This window comes from Phyllostomus discolor, chromosome 3 (assembly GCF_004126475.2).
Source record: "Phyllostomus discolor isolate MPI-MPIP mPhyDis1 chromosome 3, mPhyDis1.pri.v3, whole genome shotgun sequence".
NCBI classification, from domain to species: Eukaryota; Metazoa; Chordata; class Mammalia; order Chiroptera; family Phyllostomidae; genus Phyllostomus; species Phyllostomus discolor.
In genome coordinates this window covers 128,973,296-128,996,575 of record NC_040905.2, presented here as the reverse complement: position 1 = coordinate 128,996,575, position 23,280 = coordinate 128,973,296, and the positions used below count along the sequence as shown (strand labels likewise).

Here is a 23,280-nt window from a genome sequence, read left to right as displayed (position 1 = left end):
GTGTCAGTTTATGACAGCCAGCATTTCTGAAACCTACTGGTTCTTTTTGCCACCGCAATTTTAGCAAGTATGCCTTTACCTCTATTAGTGCTATTGCCTGATTAAAAAATGTCTTTTGAAAAGTCTAAAAATTAAGGTCTAGAAATGGACATTCCTAGGACATGCACAATATTCTCATATCAGGAAACTCTGAGTCAGCCTGTCAGCTCCATAAAAGCAGTATGTTTTTTCTCTTGTGTTCACTTCTGAATCCCCGCTTCTTAAAGCAGGCACTTAAATATTTGTCAAATATATTTTCTACTTGAAGTTGACCCTGGAAAAAAAGAGATTGGGAATTATAACTTATAACCTAACCTAATTTTTATTTTGTTGTTGTGGAGTGATCTGTTTTTACCAGAATTTATAAAGCTTAAAAGTCACAACTTGTTCTTTCCAAGGTAGAAAGCTAAGGTAGCTAGTGCCATCTAGTGGTATCCTGCCAATTTAACTTCTGTTTTGAGTATTAGCAAAAATAGGGGAAAAAAGCAATTGTCAACATTCATTCATGCCCTGTGCTCAAAGCAGAAAAGGTGATACTATTGATTAGGGAAAAATAAATCATCAAATAAAAAACAGACTGAATGACTAGTGGTATAGTAAAACAATATGCTTTTTATTAAATTAAAATTTAATTAAAAATACTAATCAGTACTGTTATAATTTACCATTATGCCTCAGATCTCATTCTTCATAAAGTCCTCAATTCTTCTTCCCCCTGAACATTTTGATTTCAGAATGTTTTTGTTGTTGCTTCTGTTCTCCTAAGTGACATATTCATCCAGTACTTCCGGAAAGATGAAACGTGCTTTCTGCATTTCTATCTTCACCATGAAGTCACCAGTGCCCTTTTAACTGACACAACAGGAAACCTTCTGTGTATTCCACGGAACATCCTCCCAAGCATAACGCCATCCTCTGTCCTGGTGCAGGCAGGAGCAAGGGGTCCAGGTGGCAAGCTGAAGTGGTCATTGAGGGCATTGTGGGGCTCAGCCAGGCTCTGAAGGCTGTAACCACGTGGTGGTCTGTGTGGGCAGCGCTAAAATGAAACCCTGAACCACCTCGGGTGAAAACATGTCCCCAGCTTCCACAATGGGTTGGGAACCCCCAACCCATTTCTTGTCCATAGTCCACACAGACTGGGATGCACACTCCCCCTCCCACCCAAGTGTGCATTACTCTGTCCAGGACAAATTTGCTGTGTTTATCACTACACATTCTTAGTCCTGTGGCCCTCGTATAGTTTCCAGTACATTTTTTATACCCCACCTCTGTTTTAAAGTTCTTCACAGGAGTCATATGTGAGATAATTGCATTCTGGCTTAATTGTAACAGCTTTTATGAAGTCCTCCTGCCCTGGAGAACATTCTCTCTCAGGATGGAGAGGCAACAGCCCCAGGATATGATCTTAAGTAGGTAGAGGGCAGGAGGGGTTAAAGTGAGGGGAAGGGGTGCTGGAGCCTTCTTTGTGTCCTGGTATCCTGAAGTTTTGTCTGTGCATCTCATAACTTACCTACCTGCAGGGAAAATTAGAGAAGTTGAAATGATAGAATATGAACCAAAAAGAGGCTTTTTTTAAATTTGCAAACTATTTCTATCTTGGAGTTTGATTGAAGGAGGGAACCAAGCAAAGGTGGGAATGGATAGCCTTGGGAACTGCTAGTTTCTCATAGGACATTTCTGCCGACAGAGGTCGATTATATAACAAGTGAGACATGAACTTGCAGCACATCCAATAGTCCCATGATCATATGAAAGTTTCTGAAAGAGGTAGATTGTCATTTGGAATTATGCTGCCTATTTCCCTCTGTTAGCATAAAGACTTGAAAGAGAATTAAATCACGTGAGTTTACACTTCACATGTCCCAGCTTCATTAATCCTTCATATGTCTGTTTGGCACATTTTTATTAAGCATGAGCAGTGGGCCTCACAAAGCTCTGATGCCGTGAATGAATTAGTGTGCCCCTGGAACTTAGGTTTCATTTTCACACTTGATCTATCATAGCTATATCTATAAACAGTTCAGTTAGAAGGCTGAGATAGTCGTGAGAAAATGGATCCAGTGGCATACTATTGACACATGAAAGCAAGTGTCCTTTAGCCACATCAGACAGGCCTTTGTCACTGTTAGCAGTGGCTCTGTAGTGCACAGTAGACAGCATGAAGAAAGAAGCCAGGTTTAGGAGACAAAGGCCAGGTGGTGGCTGTGGCACATTGTGACATCATTATTGTACCTTTGGTTCCTGGTACTGTGCTATCAGGAAGGCAGTCAGGGATACCAGTGTGTGCCGGGAGATAAGTGACTGTGTACAATTCAGCTTAGTGTCTGTTTCTTTAAACAACTCCAAAATCTGGCAGTATCTCATTTCTTTGTGGCCACTGCTTGGGCAGTAATAAGGTCAATGGATACATAAAATTTATACTCAACTCACACCAAAAACAAATGTTTCAAATTGTGGTTCTCCTATGAGCCAAATTTAGTAGCAATACCCTTGTAGGGTGGGTAAGGCTAACTTGAGATACAGACTTTCAAAGGGGAAAGGTTATAGGAATATCAAGATTAGATTTACCCCCCATGATTTCATGATGCAAATTGATGCCAGTAATAACAGCCAGCAAAGCTTTGCTTTGATACATTTCAGTTACCTGCTCTGGGTACAGGAAGAATTACTTTTCTCAGGTTAGCAAGAGGCTTCCACCTCACAGACTCGATGATGATGATGATGATGATGATTACTGAGTGCCAGTGCTATCCTCTGGCATCACCCAAATGTTGCTAGATCTTTACAGAAGCTAAAGGCAGAGGCCAAAGTTCCAGCTGCATAGACACTTTGGAATTAGGGAGTGGGTAGAGCAACTGGTGGGTATTTCATGTTTGTTTTGAAATAACCTCCATATAGTATAGTTGAAAGAGTTAATGGGGGAAAATGAATCCAAGGGGATAAAGAATACCTGTGGTGTGTTTTGGGAGGTGCAGATAGGATTTGAAAGAGCTGTAACAGGGAAGGAATTCTGCCTGAACAATTGGGTGACTCCTCCCAGCAGCATCTGAGACCCTGACAGGCCCTGCAAGTTACAGGGATTGTGAGCAGCATGGGGCCCTCACAGGATCTAAGCAGTTGCCTGAAGAATGAGATAAGCCACATTGTTTTTTTCCTGTTTTCTTTCTCACTCCTCCTTTTGTCTTCCCTGCATATGTTAAATGTGATTACTTGAAAATAAAAATAATTATATCAACTCAACAGAGTATCAGTGAAGAAAGGTGACATATTATTTGTGTGCTTCAGGGTGCCTCATCTCAGGGGACCCGGCCAGAGAGCTCCGTGACGTTCAACCCCTATGAGCCAGACCGAGGCTCAGAAAGAGGTGAGAGATGCCCTTTCAGTCACTGTTTACTGCTGGATGAAGCAGTCTGCACAACATCCCTCACAATGAATTGTCCACATTGAAAGTGTTCTTCAGTGCTGCTTCTTCAGAACTCATCTCTTGCAGTACAGTACTGCTCAAAATTCACATTTTTGATACTATGTTCTTGCAAAGATGTTTGTGTGCACTAATACATTTCAGCTGAGTGCAGTAATGGGTGGCTGGGAGAATCAGAACAGACATCTGAGCTGTTGGAACTGTAGACATGTTTAGGGAATTGTGGTTGTATGAGGCCACAGAGGCTGCAGCTCAGGGTGACTTCCCATAGTAAACTCGGTAGCCCTCTACTGGACTTGTTATCAGAAGCGAAACTTCTAGATGACCTTCTTGGGTTCTCTAGGGGACCCCAGATCATTTTTTATTGGTGACTTGGTCTGTCCATTGCTATAAAACCCACCCCAATACTTAGTAGCTTAAAACATCAGCAGTCATTTAATTGGTCTCTCCTTACCTGGTACAGGTCAGAGATTTGGGCAAGGCTCAGTTGGGTGGTTGTGGTTCAAGACCTCTCGCAGTCAGGTTGGGCCAGCAGGGGTGGAGGCCATGGTGAGGCCAGGGGTGTGGGGTCAGCTTGCATCTGTCCCTCTCCATTTAGTGTTGGGGCCTCTCAGCCTGGTCTTTCCATATGACTTGGGCTATCTCACAGCACAGAAGGTGCCAAGGCAGTTGGATACCTTGTATGACATCTGAAGCTTCAAGAGTCAGTTTCTAGAAAATAAGCCTTTTAACACCTCTCCTGAACATGTCATCAACATCACTTCTGATAGGCTCTATTAGTTGACAGAGTTACAAAACCCACTAAGGCAAGGTGACATAGACTACACCTCTCAATGGAAGGAAGGTCAAAATTTTCAGACACAGTAAAAGTCACCACAGCCTGTGAGGAGGGCCCATCTGCCTTTGCCTCTGGCATGAAAGACCCTTTCTTAATAAATGTTATTACAAGAATGAGAGTCAAGTACAGTGGGCATGAGGGGCTTTTTACTGCCCCCCTGCAAACTGGGTGAGACCATACCTTGAGTACTTACTGGCACTCTAACTACCCAAAGTGGCCAAGATCTTGAAAGGGAAGCTGTGACCACACAGGAGGTAGGAGTGGTAGGTGCTGGGGTTTGCACTAGAGATCCAGTGCCAGGATTGTGTGTTTCTTGAATTTATCGCAGAAGCCCACAGAGAAGCCTTGCCCATGGACACAGCAGTATATGAAAGCCCCTATGCAGACCCTGAGGAAATCAGGCCGAAGGAGGTCTACCTAGACCGGAAGCTGCTGACCCTGGAGGACAAAGAACTAGGCTCTGGTAACTTTGGCACTGTGAAGAAGGGCTATTACCAAATGAAAAAGTAAGTTAAAGTTTTGCACCATCACACCACACTTATTCTCATGTGAGCTGACATGCTGGAAATATGCATATATTAAGTTCACTTAATCCCAAACACAAAATGTAACCCACCATAGCTAAATCTGTTTTTTTTATTTTAATCATTGTTCAAGTACAGTTTTCTCCCTTTTACTCCCATTCTACCCCACCGGCCCATCCCTCCCCACTTCCCTCCCATTACCACCCTCCCCTTAGTTTTTGTCCATGTGTCCTTTGAATTTGTTCCTGTAAACCCTTTCCATTTTCCCCTGAAATTTCCTCTTCTCTCCCCTCTGGTCATTGTCAGTCTGTTCTCTATTTCAGTGTCTTTGGTTATATTTTGCTTGTTTCTTTGTTCTGTTGATTAGGTTCCTGTTAAAGGTGAGATCATATGGTATTTGTCTTTCACTGCCTGGCTTATTTCACTTAGCATAATGCTTTCCAGCTCCCTCTATACTGTTGCAAAGGGTAGGAGCTCCTTCTTTCTTTCTGCTGCATAGAATTCCATTGTATAAATGTACCATAGTTTTTTGATCCATTCATTTACTGATGGACACTGAGGTTGTTTCCAGCACCTAGCTATTGTAAATTGTGCTGCTATGAACATCAGGGTGCAAAGGTTCTTTTGTATTGGTGTTTCAGTGTTCTTAGGATATAGTCCCAGCAATGGAATTGCAGAGTCAAAGGGCAAATCCATTTTTAGTTTTCTGAGGAAGTTCCATACTGCTTTCCACAGTGGTTGTACCAATCTGCAGTCCCACCAACAGTGCACTGGGGTCCCCTTTTCTCCACATCCTCTCCAACACTTGTTGTTTGTTGCTTTGTTTATGGTGGTCATTCTGACTGGTGTAAAGTGGTATCTCATTGTAGTTTGAATTTCCATCTCTCTGACAGCTAGCGATATTGAACACTGTTTCATGTGTCTCTGGATCCTTTGTATGTCCTCCTTGGAGAAGTGTCTGTTCAAGTCCTTTGCCCATTTTTTAATTGTGTTGCTGGTCTTCTTAGAGTGGGGTCATATAAGTTCTTTATATATTTTGGAGATTAAACCCTTGTCTGAGATATCATTGGCAAATATGTTTCCCCATACGGTTGGTTCTCTTTTTATTTTGATACTGTTTTCTTTAGCCATGCAGAAGCTTTTTATTTTGATGAGGTCCCATTTGTTTATTCTTTCCTTTATGTCCTTTGCTCTAGGGGACATGTCAGTAAAAAAGTTTCTGCATGAAATATCTGAGATTTTCCTACCTACATTCTTCTCTAGGACTTTAATGGTGTCACAGTTTATATTTAAGTCTATCATCCACCTTAAATTTATTTTTGTATAAGGTTTAAGTTGGTGCTCTAATTTCATTTTTTTGCACATAGCTGTCCAGTTCTCCCAGCAAATGTGTTGAAGAGGCTATTTTTCACTCCATTTTATGTTGCTGCCCTTTTGTCAAATATTAATTGACCGTAGAGACTTGGGTTTATTGCTGGGCTCTCTGTTCTGTTCCATTGGTCCATGCGCCTGTTTTTATGCCAGTACAAGGCTGTTTTGATTACGGTGGCCTTGTAGTATAGTTTACTGTCAGGTATTGTGATCCCTCCTACTTTACTCTTCTTTCTCAAAATTGCAGCAGCTATTCGGGGTCATTTATGGTTCCCTATGAATTTTTGAAGTGTTTGTTCTATGTCTGTGAAATAAGCCTGTGGTACTTTAATAGGCATTGTGTTGAAAGTGTAAATTGCTTTGGGTAGTATGGACATTTTGATGATATTAATTCTTCCAGTCCATGAACACGGTATATGTTTACATTTGTTTGTGTCTTCCTTGATTTCTTTCCTCAGTGTTATGTAGTTTTCTGAATACAGGTCTTTTACCTCTTTGGTTAGGTTTATTCCTAGATATTCTATTTTTCTTTTTGCTATTTCAAATGGGATTTTTTAAATTTCTGTTTCCGCTGTTTCATAGTTGGTGTACAAAAATGCCTTTGATTTCTGGATATTGACTTTGTATCCCGCTGTTTTGCCAAATTCATTGATTAGGTCAAGCAGTTTTTTGGTAGAATCTATGGGATTTTCTGTGTACACTATCATGTCATCTGCAAACAGTGACAGTTTTGTTTCCTCCTTTCTGATTTGGATGCCTTTTATTTCTTTTTCTTGTCTGATCTCTGTGGCTAAAATTTCCAGTACTATATTGAATAAAAGTGGTGAAAGTGGACGACCTTATCTTGTTCCCGATCTTAGTGGAAAAGATTTTAATTTTTTCCCATTGAGTATGATGTTGGCTGTAGGTCTCTCATATATGGACTTTATTATGCTGAGGAATGCTCCCTCTATTCCCACTTTGCAGAGTGTTTTTATCGTAAATGGGTGCTGTGCCTTATCAAATGCTTTTCTGCATCTATTGATATGGTCATGTGATTTTTGTCTTTGCTTTTGTTTATGTGATGTATTACATTTACTGATTTGCGAATATTGTACCATCCTTGCATCCCTGGAATGAATCTCACTTGGTCATGGTGTATGCTCTTTTTAATGTATAGTTGGATGTGGTTTCCCAGTATTTTGTTGAGGATTTTAGTGTCAATGTTCATCAGCAATACTGGCCTGAAGTTTTCTTTCTTTGTTGTGTCTTTATCTGGTTTTGGAATTAGGATGATGTTGGCCTCATAAAAAGAGTTTGGGAGGGAGTCTTCCATCTTTTTGCATTTTTTGGAATACACTGTGAAGGATAGGGGTTAGCTTTTCCTTATCTTCCTTAAATGCTTTGTAAAATTCTGTGAAAACATCTGGTCCAGGGCTTTTGTTGGGGGTTTTTTGATTACTGCTTCAATTTCTTTTGCTGTTATTGGTTTGTTTAGGCTTTCTACTTCTTCTTCATTGAGTTTTGAAGATTATATTTTTCTAGAAATTTGTCCATTTTACCTAGGTTTTCAAATTTCTTGGCATACAGTTCTTTGTAGTAATTTCTTACAATTGTTTGTATTTCTGTGGTGTCAGTTGTAATCTCTCCTCTTTCATTCCTGACTGTGTTTATTTGGGTCTTCTCTCTTTTTTTCTTGATGAGTCTACTTAAAGGCTTGTCGATTTTGTTTATCTTTTCAAAGAACCAGCTCCTGGATTCACTGATCCTTAGAATTGTGCTTTTAGTCTCTATGTCATTTAATTCTGCTCTGATCTTGGTTATTTTCTTCCTTCCACTTGCTCTGGGCTGTCTTTGTTGTTGTTCCTTGAGTTCTTGTTGTCATAGGGTTAGGTTGTTTATTTTAAATATTTCTATGTTTTTTAGGTATGCCTGTATCGCTATGAAATTCCCTCTCAGGAATGCCTTCACTGTGTCCCATAAGTTTTGGGTTGTTGTGAGTTCATTTTCATTTGTTTCCAGAAACCTTTTGATTCTTCCCTATTTTCATTCTTGACCCATTTATTGTTTAATAGCATGCTATTTAATCTCCATGATTTTGAGTGTTTTGTGTTTTTTTCCTTGGTGTTGGTTTCTACTTTCAGTCCCTTGTGATCCAAGAAAATGCTTGGTATGATTTCAGTTTCTTGAAATTGTTGAGGCTTGTTTTGTGTCCTATCATGTGGTCTATCTTTTAAAATGTTCCACGTACATTTGAAAAGAATGTGTATTTAGCTTCTTTGGGATGGAGGGCTCTGTATATATCAGTTAAGTACATTTCATCTAGGGTATTGTTCAATGCCACAATATGCTTGCTGATATTTTGTTTGGAAAATCTGTCCATTTTTGACAGTGGGGTGTTAAAATCCCCCACTATAATTGTGTTGTTGTCAATATCTTTCTTGAAGTCCTCTAAGATTTTCTTTATGTATTTGGGTGCTCCTATGTTGGGTTCATATATATATATATATATATATATATATATATATATTTACAATATTTATGTCTTCTTGATGGATTCTTCCCTAGAGTGTTATGAAGTCACCTTCTGGGTCTCTCTTTATGGCCCTTTTTTGGAAGTCTATTTTGTCTGATATGAGTATTGCCACCGGCTTTTTTTCCTGTCCATTTGCTTGGAAAATTTGTTTCCAGCCCTTCACTTTCAGCCTGTGTAGGTCTTTTGTCCTGAGGTGGTTCTCTTGTAGGCAGCATATGTGTGGGTCATGTTTTCTTATCCATTCAGCTATTCTGTGTCTTTTGATTGGAGCATTTAATCCATTTACATTTAAGGTTATTATTGATAGGTACTTATTCATTGCCATTTATGTATGTGTGTTCTCCTCTCTCTCTTTTCCTTCCTTTCCTTAAAAGTAGTACCTTTAACAACTCTTGAAGAGCTGGTTTGGTGGAGGTGTATTATTTTAGACTTCTTTTGTCTGAGAAGCTTCTTATTTGGCCTTCTATCTTGATTGAGAGCCTTGCAGGGTAAAGTACCCTTGGTTGCAGACCTCTGGTTCTCATTACTTGGAATATTTCTTGCCATTCTCTTCTGGCTTGGAGTGTTTGCATTGAGAAGTCAGCTGTTAGCCTTATTGTGGCTCCCTTGTATATTACTTCCTGTTTCTCCCTTGCTGCCTTTGATAGTCTCTCTTTGTCTTGAAATGTTGCCATTTTAACTATGATGTGTCTTAAGGTGGGCCTCTTTGGGTTCCTCTTGATTCGGACTCTCTGTGTTTCCTGGATTTGTGTGACTTTTTCTCTCATCAAATTAGGGAAGTTTTCCATCTTTACTTTTTCAAACAGGTTTTCTATCCCTTGCTCTTCTTCTTCTCCTTCTGGTATCCCTATTATACGGATATTATTACATTTCATATTGTCTTGCATTTCTCTTAATCCCTCTTCATTCTTTCTGAGCCTCTTTTCCTTTTCTTGCTCTTTCTGGGTGTTTTCTTCTACTTTGTCCTCTAGCTCGCTGATCCGATCTTCTGTTTCATCGATCCTGCTTTTCATTCCTTCTACTGTGTTCTTCAGTTCAGAAATTGTATTCTTCATTTCCCCTTTGCCCTTGTTGATAGTTTCTATTTCCTTTTTCATGTTGATATAGTTTGCAGTGGGATCGTTGTATCTTCTCTGTAGATTCATTGAGCTTCCTGATAACCATTACTTTGAACTCAATATCTGATAGTTGAGTTGCCTCTATTTCATTTAGCCTTATTTCTGAGGCTTCCTCCTTTCCTTTCATTTGGGATTTGTTTCTTTGTCTTCTCATTGTTCGTGAGACTCTTCTTGTTAGCCTCTGTTTCTTAAATTGATCTGTTCTGGTTCCCTGTGATTATGGTGTGAACTTCTGTGGTAGAATACCTGTGAGATTCAGTGGTACAGTCTCCTTCATGTATCCTGGTGTTCCCAGCTTCCCCCTACTCTTTTTTGTGATCAGTTGGAGGAGTAAGGCAAAATGGCATAAGACAGCAAGACAGTACTCTATGATATTTACAGTAGCAGCCAGTAGAGAAGAGATGGGAGATCCTTTGTCTACGTATAGTGTTAACCATGATCTTCCACCCCACTAGCCACATTTTAGAAAGGATGGAAAGAAGATAAGACTCTTATTGGGGACGAAAGTATTGTTAGTTGGATCTAGAAAGCTGTGAGGCTGTGGGAGGTCAGATTCTGAAGTAGGGTGGGAATAAAGATTAGTAAATAGGAGTAGTGTGTGAAAGAATAGAAACAACCCCCACAATAATATAGTTCAGGAAATTGCGAAGTGGGCTGAGATCAGGGAGGGGTGTTGTGTAGTATTTACAATTGTATGAACTAGGTCTTATTTACAGTAATATTAAAGCAACAATCATGTGGCAGAATCTATGAGGTCTAGATAAGAAGAATAAGAAGTATAGAACCTTGAGAGGGTGTACTAATGGAACACAGATGAAGGACAGTAAATTATCAACACACTGTGACTGAAATAACAGGGAGAACCTATCAAACAATAGTATAACCAGCCAAGGAAAGAAGATTATACAGAAAGAAAAAGAATACCAAAATACTATTAAAATAAAAAATGTCAGAAAAGTGAGAAAAAGATAATACAAATTTGCAATAACTTGCAGGCTCAGAAAAATGGGGGGGGCAGAAGATGGAATGCAGGAGAGATAAATTTGGAGTGGAAGGAATAACAGTAGGATGGAAGGAAGAGAAACATAAGGAATTGACAGATACAAAAATAATAAGAATTAGAAAATAAAAAGTCACTTAAAAAAACAGGATAAAATCAAACAATCAAACAACAATAGCCAAAAAAAATCCGAACTTCTTGTTGGTTTCTAACTGGCCAAACCAGTTTTTCTGGTCTTGCTGGCTTCAGCAGGGTGAGGGGCGATTGGAATGCTTTTCACTCTTCCCAGTCAGAACTCAGTCAGTCTCTTGCATAGTGTCCCCAGGGCTAGCAGCGCGCTCTCCGTGAGCCTATCCCATGCCTTCCCACAGGACCCTGGGTGTGGGTATGGGCGCTTCTGAGCAAGCTCTCCGGAGCTCATTGCCCCAGTCTCCTGGGCTCTGGGGCCCTGCAGAGTTCCTGCGTCTTTTCCAGGTTCACAGTACAAGCTCCAGGGATTGCAAAGGGCAGCGCCCTTCCCCCAAATTTCACCTCAGCAGGCTCTGTGTTCTCGGGAAGTACCCGAGTCTTATCTGGATTCACGGAGTCTTATCTGGATTCACCGTGCAAGCTCCAGAGATGGAGAAGGGGCAAGTACTTCCACCAGTTTCCCTGCTGCAGGCTCCAGGAATCTGAGAAGCTCCGCATCCTTTCCAGGTTCACAGCGCAAGAGTTGGGAATCCCGAAGGGGCACGTGCTTCCCCGAGTTCACCACGGCAGGCTCCAGAAACCCGCAAACACCCCTGCCCTTTCCTTGTTCAGGGTTGTGGGGTCTGGGTCTTCCATAGAACCACACTCTTACGGGGCTGGGGGCACGGGCGCACAGCCAAGCCGCCCTTGGTCTCACAGGCTGGGGGCACTCACCCTTCCTAGGGCTATGTGTGGATGCTTGCAGCCCTTGTGTGATTGTCTCCCAGTCCAACTCCCCTCTCTGTGTCGTCAAGCAACAAGGCCTCCCTGGTGCTGCTCAATCTTTGTCGTCCTGGGAGGGAGCAGTGACTCTGCTCTCCCGGGTGCCCCGAGGCAGACTCGGGAGAACCGGGCCTGGGTGCTGCAACCTCCCTGGTCCCAGCCCTGATCCCTGGGTCCCTGTTGTCCTGAAGCAGTCTCCTTACCATCTGGTTTTTCAATGTCCGCTATAATTTTTGATGTCCTGTTTTCATAAATGTTTCGGTAACATAGGCCCCTTGCTCTGTTCCTCTGCAGATCCGCGAGTTTCTCTCCTCTGCATAGAGGAAAGGGATTACGCTCCCTCCAACGAAGCCATCTTCCTTCTCCTAAATCTGTTATTAACAATACAATTTTTGTTCATTTCTGATAGAGTTACCATGAAAATATCCCTTATGTGGATATGCATATAAGTATGCATATAATAATTATGTTAGTTTGGACATAGTACATGTGTCATGTAGAGAATTAGAAAATAGAGACAGTCAAAACATAAGAATATAAAGTGTCCTGTTTGTACCACCCAAATACTACTATTGTTAACTAGCTGTAGTGTATGTGTGTATAGGATCTCTGTATGCACACACATACACCCATCTATTATGTAACTAAAATGCAGTCATTCAGTAAGTGTTGTCTACTTATTTTCTTTGATTTTTAAAATTGTGTCTCAGTTCTCTTACCCAGAAATGTCCTAATTCCAAATATTATTAGTATAACTATTTACTTGCTTTATCCTGTAATCTCAAATAACAGTACATATTATAACAATTAGAATTGCTAAACTACTAAAAGCTCTTTGTACTTCTTTTGGTCTTTGGAAAACTACCCACATGGAGTGTGCAGTAAAAACACTGGTTTCTAAATGTTTGAATTAGTATGTTACTAATAAAGCTGGTTTTGTTGTTAGATGATACTTTAAATATAAGAAATTTTTGTAAATTATTTTTAAGAAGGTAATTTATATAATTCAAGAGTCAAAATTTTTGATGAAAGCACAGAAAGCCTTGCTTTCAATCCTGCTCCTTTCCTGTGTGGATGTGTGTATGTTTTAAATATGTGTGTGTATATTTTTGAATAATATACTTATTTAAAATATATGTATATATACCACAGTCATTTTGTAAGATGAGCTTAAACTATCCTATATTAAGGTATACATTTTCACAACTACTTTGTGATAGTTAAATTTCTGTCTTAACTGTATATGTAAATTAACAAACATGATTATAGACACCAACTGTGGGGAACACCCCCCAAACACAGAATTATCTTCAGGAGGGTGGCCCCTTGCAGTACGGGCTTCCCCAGCTAGGTGAGTGTTCTAGGAACCCATCCGTATCAGTGTATCAACTGACATTGTTGTAAGAGACTGCGTTCAGCTTCAGTGCATTTTTTTTTTAAGATTCTTTCCATGTGTTTGCCCATTTCATGATGGGGAATTTACGAGTGCACCTGCCCACACTGCACTGAGTGTTCAGCAGTTTTTGACCAAAAATGGCATGACCCTCATGCCTACCCTCCCTGTTCACCCAGTCTCACCCTGAGAACAACTTTATTTTGTTTCCCTGGATGAAAAAAGTCCTCAAAGGGAAACATCTTGCCAGTGTGGAAGAGGTGAAACAAAAAATGGCAGAAGCACTAAAAGGATTCAAAATCAACAGGTTCAAAAACTGTCTTAAGCAGTGGAAAAAACATCTCATAGGTGCATTGCATCAAACGGAGAGTATTTTGAAGGTGACTGAAGTTTAAACATTTAAGAATAAATGCACAATTTTTATAAATTAATTCTGTTTTGGGGGCGTCCCCCTTGCACATAAATTTAACTAGAGGGTTTGGGAAGAAGAAAGGCCTTACAGGTCAGTTTGGGGCACAATGAGGTCTTTACGATACCGAGTCTTCTAGTCAATAGACATGACCTAGCTCTCCATTTCCTTGAGTCATTTGTAATTTCTCTCAGGTTTCTCTTAGCAGAGTTATTTAGTTTTCTGTGTTGTGGTCTTGCAAAACTTTTTTTGTTGGGTTCATTTGTAGGTATTTAATACTTTTGATGTTATTATACATGGTATAATTTTTAGCTCTGGTGTTGGTTTGATATAGAAATATAAATGGTTTTGGCTGTTGACCAGATACCCAACAACCTTGCTGAATTTACCTATTATTTCTAACTTGTTATTTCTAGTGCTTATCTGTGTAGTCTTTGACCCAGAGTAGATCATCTGTGAATGACATTTGATTCTGTTTAATCCTTATACTTGTCATGTTTCTTTCTTGCCTTGTGGTATATCAGCCAGGGACTGTGGTTCAGCACAGGATGGAAGTGACTGTAGTCTCCCTCCTCATTCCTGATTTCAGGGGGGAATTTTCAGTGTTTCACTGTTAGGTTTATAGCTGCTGCTATCAGATGAAGAGAGTTCACCTTCATTCTTTCTTTTCTGAGAGATTTATTTTTAATCATGAATGTGTATTACATTTTATTGAATACTTTTTTTCCTCTGCTGAAATAAACATAAGTTTAACTCCTTTATTGTATAATGTGGTAAATTATACACTGATTGATTTTCAAATATAAAACCTACCTTGAATTCCTAGAATAAACTCATCTTATTCATAAATTATATATTCATAATATGTTTTTCAGAATTCACTGAACCTTCTATTATTTCTCATGGAATTTTTGCATCTATGTCCATGAGGGCTATCAGTCAATTATCTTCTTGTGATTTCTTTGTCTGGTTTTGGCATCAGGGTAATGCTGGCCTTATAAAAATGAGTTGTAGTTTCCTCCCTCTTCTCTGTCCTGAAAGAGGCAATAGATGTTATTTTTTCCTTAAACACTGGGAAGAATCAAAAGATTTTTTGCTTGTTAATTTTGACCCCTACTTTGTACTATATACAAAACAAGTCCAGATGGAGAGTTGAATGAAATGTGAAGACAAAACACTAAACTGTCTAGAGAGAGCAGTGGGCAATAGTTCCATGACCTTTGGAGGGAACCAAGGGGCTCCCGTGGCACCCATGGTCTGCACCTCCCTCTGTATGGGAGTTACAGCGTGCAGCCAGTGTGTAAGCCCACGTCCAGTTCTACACTGAGGCTGTCTGTGCTTGTCTGAATGTGTGTCATACTTAATCTGCTATTCTATTATTCTACCTGTTTTATTGGATAGTTCTTGTTTTATTCTCTCATTTGGAGTTCAACAAAACAGCTATACATCCTGCACTTGTGGGAATTGTATGACAGAAAGATGCAGTTTTTCAAGTCATTCATAGTTAAATTCCATTCATTTATGTAAGCTCCACTACATTAGAATGTTTTTAAGAGTTCAAGCATGACCTGTGTGATATTTTTATTAGAAAATAAAAAATAATTTTTTGTGAACTCATTGAGGCTTTCTTAAATTAACAAAGCTCAGTTTAAAAGTACTTTGTAAACTATGAGCTTTAACAACATATGCTTTTTATTTCTGCATCTGTATATTAAAAGGATGTTGTATTTAGATACATTACATATAGTGTGAGATGGTCAATCTCAAAATGTTATAGGATTTCATTTATGTCATAGTTTGTGAGGTCTATTTGAAAATTATTTAAATATTCTGTTGTGTTTAGGCTTTCTACTTGGTTGGGATATTCCTCAGCTCCACCTCCTACCTCTTTATTTTTAACTAATGAAGTGTCACTCTCTTTGTCTATAAAATGACAGAACATTGTTGGAAAACTAGTCATTGTAGCAGAGTTTCTTAAGATACATTTCCATTCTGTTGCTTTTATTTGTATAACCCTATTTCTAGAAGATGTTTATCTGGAAGTGAGACACTTTGAAAAGTCTCTTAGGCATTATGATTTCTTTTGCAGAGGTGCAAAAACAGTAGCGGTGAAAATCCTGAAAAATGAGGCCAATGACCCAGCTCTGAAAGATGAACTGTTAGCAGAAGCCAATGTCATGCAGCAGCTAGACAACCCTTACATTGTGCGTATGATCGGGATCTGTGAAGCTGAGTCCTGGATGCTGGTCATGGAGATGGCAGAACTTGGTCCACTCAATAAATATTTACAGCAGAACAGGTATCTTTAGGGACCCCTGAAATTTATACTACGAGGTGCAGGGCCCACCGGCTGGTGCACATAGGAGTCTGGTTTCTTCGGGAAGCCTCTGTCCTCCCATACTGTCCAAGAACTTTGCATGAGGAGGGGAGATAGTTTTAGTCTTTGGATCAAGTGTGTGGGGTTTTGTTTGTTTGTGTTTGTGTTTGTTTTTGTTTTTGTTTTGCTTTTCTTGGAAAAAAACTAATATCAAAATTTGGTTTTCATTCTCCTTTGTTCACTCTGCATTGGCCCACTGACAGAATCAGCACTATCTTGGTGGTCAGTATCACCTCACTAGGAAATACCTGCTTTTCCCAAGAAATATTTAATAAACCTTTTATAGGGCATAGCAGTGATGACTTACTTGTCTGGCTGACCTCTACATTCCCACAAGTAATTCTGAAAACATCTGTTGCTGTGCTCTCCTCTAAAGCCATTGCCAAAATGGAAGAAATGGTGTGAAATACTCATGGGAATCGCCACTGGTTACTTAATCCCATTGGCTACATTATGTTTATACTTTACTTAGATTGTGTCTCCATAACAGGAAAGTGTTACCCCAACTTCAGAGGTAAAAAACTGAGACTCAGGGTTGTATTTGTTTCCTGTCCAATTTTGGAGCAAGGATTCTGACTGAAGCCTGGCTTGCCTTGAGCCAGGTCTTACCACCCTATTACACTGCTTTTCATTGCAATTGAAAGTAAGCCTTGAAAACTGGACCAGTTGAACACTGGGAGATTGGTGTCTACTTTTGAACAGCTGTAAGTTAACAAGGTTATTTGTCACTACTTCTGAATCTTGCTTAAGAATAGGAAGTGAGTAGACTTGCCTTCTGTCTCTGTGAGGAGCACAGTTGGTTGTTCTGAAATGGACTACTATCCACCATCACTAATGACATGCTTGACTTGCAGGCATGTGAAGGATAAGAACATCATAGAGCTGGTTCATCAGGTTTCTATGGGAATGAAGTATTTGGAGGAGTGCAATTTTGTGCATAGAGATCTGGCTGCAAGAAACGTATTGCTGGTTACTCAACATTATGCCAAGATCAGTGATTTTGGACTTTCCAAAGCACTTCGTGCTGATGAAAACTACTACAAGGTAGGAACAACTTAGCCAGTACTCGAAGCAGTAGGTGGTAAAAATCTGAAATGATAATATATCTCTTTTATATTTCATTACAGTGAGGTTTCAAGAAGCAATTTTTCTTGATGCCTTCTAGGTGTCCACAGTGTTGTGGTTGCGACAAACAAATTCACATGGACTGCAGAAGTCCTGTGGAAAAAAGGGATGGTATAAGTGAGAGCATGCGCTGACCCTTGCCTTGACAGGCTTTTTTTGCTTTCTAGTAGCATTACATCAAGGGAGGTCCTCATTCATTATGCATAGGTTTGCTTTAGGTGACTACCTTTTACAGATAACAAAGAAAAGGATGTTGCCTATTACTTCTTACGGATAACAAAGAAAAGGATGTTGCAAATGCAAGGGAAAAAGTGGTTAAAGGGGTTACACTCTGACCTTAGGAGGTTTACCACAGACTTTAGGAAGTTACTTCAAAGATATGCATTAAACATATACATATATGTTTATATGCATACTTATATGCATAGAGGGAGAGGGAGTTTTAGCAAAAGCAAGCCTTAAAGCAGCCTAGCTATAATGCAGGCCTGCTCCCCTATAGGAAAGATGATGTGTGGGCCTGGCTCCTGTGTGCTGCCTCGTACCTGTTGGTTTTCTGAACCAGGGCTGAGCTATATTCACCATTGCCATGTGGACCGGTTTCCTATATTCCCTATTTTAAAAGAACTATGTCAAAAATGTTCTTCTTAAGTTTTGATTTATTGTTACAAATGGAAATACTCTAATATATCACAATTTTAGATTTATTCAGAATAATACTCTCCCAACTTTGTTCATTGGAACAATAGGGAATCAACAGTTTAGTATTAGAAAGAGAAACCAAGGAAACAACCTCATTTATAGTTACATCAAAAGAAATAAAATATGTAGGAATAAATTTAACCAAGGAGGTGAAAGACCTGTACTCAATGAAATAATACCTCATACCTGTCAGAATGGCTGTGGTCAGATGACAAGAAATAGTAAGTGTTGGAGAGGATGTGGAGAAGAGGGAACATTTGTGCACTATTGGGTGGAATCTATATTGGTGCAGCCCCTATGGAAAGTAGTATGGTAGCTCCTCAAAAAATTAGCAGTAGAGTTGCCATACAACCTAGCAATCCCACTTCTGCATATTTTTCTGAAGGAAATAAAATCACTATCTCTAGGAGGCCTATACATCTCATGTTCACTGCAGCATTATTTACAATGGCCAAAATTTGGAAACAACCTGAATATCTATCAGTGGATAAATATATAAAACACATACACACACTCCTCAGCTTTTAAAAAGATGGAAATGCTGCCATTTGCAACAACACCGATGAAACTTGAAAGCATTATGCTGAGTGAAATAAGTCAGACACAAAAAGACTAATATGCTATCATCTCACTTATATGGGGAATCCAAAAAATAAAATGCACATATTGAAACAGAGTAGATTATGGGGGAGGGAAATGGTGGAGGGGGTCAAAAGGTACAAGAGTAAGTTCTGGGATCTAATGCATGGTGATTATAATTAACAGTACTGTGTTATATACTTGGAAGTTAACCAGAGAGTAGATATTAAATTTTTTTTACCATAACAACAACAAGAATGGTAATCATGTCAGGTGAAGGATGTGTTAGCTAATGTTATTGCTGTAAACAGTTCACAATATATCTGTGCATCAAATTATCATAGTGTATAAAAAGCTAAAAGGTATGTAAGAACCTGCAAGAGACCGAATACTCAGAGAAAATGGTGACATGGAGGATTTTTCTTAAGAAATCAGAAACAATGAGATGGAAAAGAATAAAAAGTTGAAGAGGATTAAAGAGAAACGATAGCAAAGGAAGCAGCTGAGCGTGGGCCCCAGAGATCTGTGCATGCTGCAGCTGAACTTTGCAGAACCAGCCTGTGAGCCACACATCCTTTGATACAGCAGCTCCTCACAAATGCCTGACATCCCAGGCAGATACAGGCACACTATGCTTTATTGCACTTTGGGGACAGTGTGTTTTCTGCAGATTGAAGGTTTGTGGCAACCATGTGTTGCGCAAGTCTATGAGCACAATTTTTCCAACAGCTTTTGCTCACTATGTGTCTCTGGGTCACATTTTGGTGATTCTTGGCAATATTTCAAACTCTTTCATTATTTTGTTATGTTAATCTGTAATCAGTAATATTTGATATTACTATTATAATTGCTTTGGGGTGAGATGAACTGTACCCATGTAAGATAGAAACCTTAATAAATGTGTGTTCTGATTGTCCCAGTGACCAGCCTTCCCCTCTCTCATTCCTTCTCCCTGGCCCTTCCTACACCCTGGGACACAACAATATTGAAATTAGGCCTATTATTAACCCTACAATGGCCTCTATAGCTGTCATTAATAATGATTCCTCTGAGGGATCCGGGCAAAGTATTGGGTTGGCCAAAAAGTTCATTTAGTTTTTTTCCATAGGATGGTTCTAGTAGTGCTTAGCTGTCTTTAACTTCATTCAAAACAATTTTGTTGGATTATATTGTGACAGCTGTCATATGCATTAAAAAGAAAACACCAAAATTGGTGAATTTTTGTAGTCATTTTAATATTGAAGATGGAAGAAAACATGCAACATTTTCAGCATATTATGCTTTATTATTTTAAGAAAAGTAAAAACGGAGCTGAAACACAAAAAATTTGTGCAGTGTATGGAGAAGGTGCTATGACTGAACGAATATGTCAAAAGTGGTTTGCAGAGTTTCTTGGTACTGTTGACATTTTGGCCAAATAATTCTTTGCTATGGGGCTGTCTTATGCATTGGAAGATATTTAGCAGCACTCCTGCCCTCTACCCACTAGAAGCCAGTAGCAGAAGGTAGTCAGCATACTCAAAATATACAAATCAGTAAAGTTATTAGTGAAAATGAAAAATGCATCTTTTATTTTATGGAAAAAAAAAACTAAATGGACTTTTTGGCCAACACAATAAATTGAAAACCTTCTGAAAAGGATTCCCCATTCTAGATGCCTCTAAGAACATTTATGACTCATAAGAAGTCAACGTATCAGCCTTCATGGGAGTCTGGAAGAAGTTGATTGGAGGACTTTGAGGTTCAAGGCCTCAATGAAGGCAGTAACTGCAGGTGAGCTAGAAATTGCAAGAGAACTAGAATTACAAGTGGAGCCTGAAGATGTGCCTGAACTGCTTCCATGTTATGATAAAACTTTTAAGGGATGAGTTGTTGCATCTCATAAATGAGCAAAGAAAGTGGTTTCTTGAGATGGAATCAACTGCTGGTAAAGATGCTATAAAGACTGTTGAAGAGAAAACAAAGGATTTATAATATTACATAAACTTAAGTTGGTAAAGCAGTGGCCGTGTCTGAGAGAATTGACTCCAATATTGAAAGAAGTTCTACTGTGGGTAAAATACTATCTCACAGCATCCCGTGCTACAGAGCAATCATTCATGAAAGGGAGAGTCAATCAATGCATTGAACTTCACTGTTATCTTATTTTAAGAAATTGACACAGCCCACCTCCAACCTTCAGCAACTCTGATCAGTCAGCAGCCACCAGCATTAAGGCAAGACTTTCCACCAGCAACGATTATGACTTGCTGAAGCATTTTTTAGCAATAGAGTATTTTTTAATTAAAGTATGTACATGTTTTTTAGACTTAATACTGTTGCACACCTAATAGACTACAGTATAGTGTAAATATAACTTTTATGTTCACTGGGAAACCAAAAAATTTGTGTGACTCACTTTATTGTGGCAATCTGTAACTGAACTCACAGTATCTTCAAGGTCTGCCTCTGTGCACTGTCAGTAATGTCTAGCGTGATGTGTAATAACAAAACTCAGGAAACCACCTGATGGCCTCTCAGTAGGAGACTGGTTAAATTAGTTGTAGAAGATTTACATGAAGCATACAATTAGCTCTTCTGAAATCAACTTTATTTACATATACTGACATAGAAATATATCTAAGATTCATGGCTAAGTAGAAAAATTAAAAAGAACAAAAAGAGTATGCCTCTAATTTTATTATTCTCCTAAAAGTATATATTTTCTATTTATACTTGTATATGCATTTTTCTGGAAGGATCCAAGAAAAGCTATCAAATGCAGTTATCTCTATAGACAAGAATTTGGAGTTGGTGGTGGGCAGAGACTGATCTTTCATCACATTTAAGATTTGTCAAAGGTTTATTTTTTTATCAGTTCAAAGTTCAGAATAAACTTGAAATAACACCCATGACTATATTGTTTACAACTTTAGAAATCAAAATCTATAAATAACACATAATGTGAATGAGACAGAGGTACAATCAGTTTGTCACACGAAGAACTACCATGACACTTAGGTCTCTGCTTGATGTCCCAAGTTGCCCTCTCCTAACATACCTCAGGGCAATTCACCTCCCTCCCCCTGCTTTGGGAGACTTTGCCCAGATCACAGTGACATTCCCAGGGGGCAGGCAAGACTTACCCACAACACACTGAACCCCAAGCTCCAAAGGAAAGGGTTTTGGTAGGCATGATTTTGATCTTTTTACTAACACTTTTGAAATTAGTTTAAACCAGTTTAAAATGATACCAGTAAACAGTCTATGCCCAAGTAATTTGTGTTGGCTTAAAACTGTAGACAAGTACACTTAAAAACAGTCCAATGCTTCTTGGAGCATAATCATGACATAATATTCAGGCTTCAACAACACACCAAGCTCCATGAAATGTGAGTGGCAAAAGGAAGAGGTGAGAGAAAATAACTGAAGGATAGAAGAAATTTGATCTGAATCTTTTAAAAGATGGATTTAAAATTTAAGATTTTAGGATTTAATCATATGTTTAAGATTCAGACCCAATACTTACACATGTGCACATACACTGGCATTTTGTGAGTCATGATTTTATTCTTTTTTCTAATTGTGATAAAATATACTTAACATAAATTTTACCATCTTAACTACTTTCAAGATTACAGTTCATTCCTGACTGGTGTGGCTCAGTGGGTTGGTCATCATCCTGCAAACCCAAAAGGTCTCCGGTTCTATTCCTGGTCAGGGCACCTACCTGGGTTGCTGACCAGGTCCCTGCTTGGGGGCCTGTGAGAAGCAACAGATCCATGTTTCTCTCTCACATCAATGTTTCTCTCCCTCTCTTCCTCCCTCCCTCCCCCTCTCTCTAAAAATAAATAAAGTATTTTTAAAGAAAGAATAGAGTTTAGCAGTATTAAAAACATTCACTTTGTTTACAACCAATCTCCAGAATTATTTTCATCTTACCAACTGAAACTATAATCATTAAGCACTAATTCCTTATTCCTCCCTCTTTACCCAGCCCCTAGGGACCCTTATTCTACTTTCTGTCTCTATGAATTGAACTACTCTAGGGCCCACAGATGAGTATCACACAGCATTTGTCCTTCTGTGACTAAATTGGCTTATTTCACTCGGCATTATGAAAGACAACCTCATGGTTCCTCCATGTTGTTCAATGTGTCAGAACCCTCTTCCTTTGTAGGGCTGAATGACATCCCATTGTACGAGTTGACCCCATTTTGTTTATTTATTTATGTGTCAGTGGACACTTGTGTTTCTTCCACCTCTTGGCTCTTGTGAATAGTGCTGCTATGAACATAGGTGCACACAATTTTGTTCTTAATGGAAGTTCTCTGTTTGCATTGCTTTCAGGCCCAGACCCATGGGAAGTGGCCCGTGAAGTGGTATGCTCCGGAATGTATCAACTACTACAAGTTCTCCAGCAAAAGCGACGTCTGGAGCTTCGGGGTGTTAATGTGGGAAGCATTTTCCTATGGGCAGAAGCCATACCGGGTTAGTCACTACTGTGTCACATCCTAATTAATTATGTGGCCCTCAGAATGGAGAAGCACCGATTATCATGGCAGCACTCTGACAATCATAATCAGGGCATTCTTCTTGAGTCTTTGGCTGTCTTTTGACAGTGGGCAGTTAATACGACCTCAGTTTACTCACAACTGCAAAAGAAATATTTTTTTTCCAGAAGAGGGATTGCTGGGACATACGATAACTCTATTCTTAAGTTTCTGAGGAAGCCCCATCCTGTTTTCCACAGTGGGTGTACCAGAGAAATATTTCATGATAACTGAAGAGTGTGTCTTTTTTTCACTGTATATGACACATGTAGATATATATAAGATATAACTAAATCAGCATTAAAGTTGAAGTAGAAATAATGGCTATTTCCAGTATCAAATTGGGAGCTCATTACATTTTTTAGATTTTTTTCATCAAAATACACATA

General features: G+C 39.2%; 1 protein-coding gene across 4 annotated transcripts in view; it reads left to right on the top strand.

Moving 5' to 3' along the window:
• SYK (spleen associated tyrosine kinase) overlaps positions 1-23,280 on the top strand; it is an 89,606-nt gene that overhangs the window by 59,329 nt on the left and 6,997 nt on the right. For all 4 annotated transcript variants that reach the window (XM_036021437.1, XM_028531510.2, XM_036021436.1 and 1 more), the window contains 5 exons: positions 3,325-3,403; positions 4,627-4,804; positions 15,669-15,878; positions 16,811-17,000; positions 22,689-22,829. In XM_036021437.1, coding sequence (XP_035877330.1) covers positions 3,325-3,403; positions 4,627-4,804; positions 15,669-15,878; positions 16,811-17,000; positions 22,689-22,829 — 798 coding nt within the window. The remainder of the gene's footprint in view (positions 1-3,324; positions 3,404-4,626; positions 4,805-15,668; positions 15,879-16,810; positions 17,001-22,688; positions 22,830-23,280) is intronic.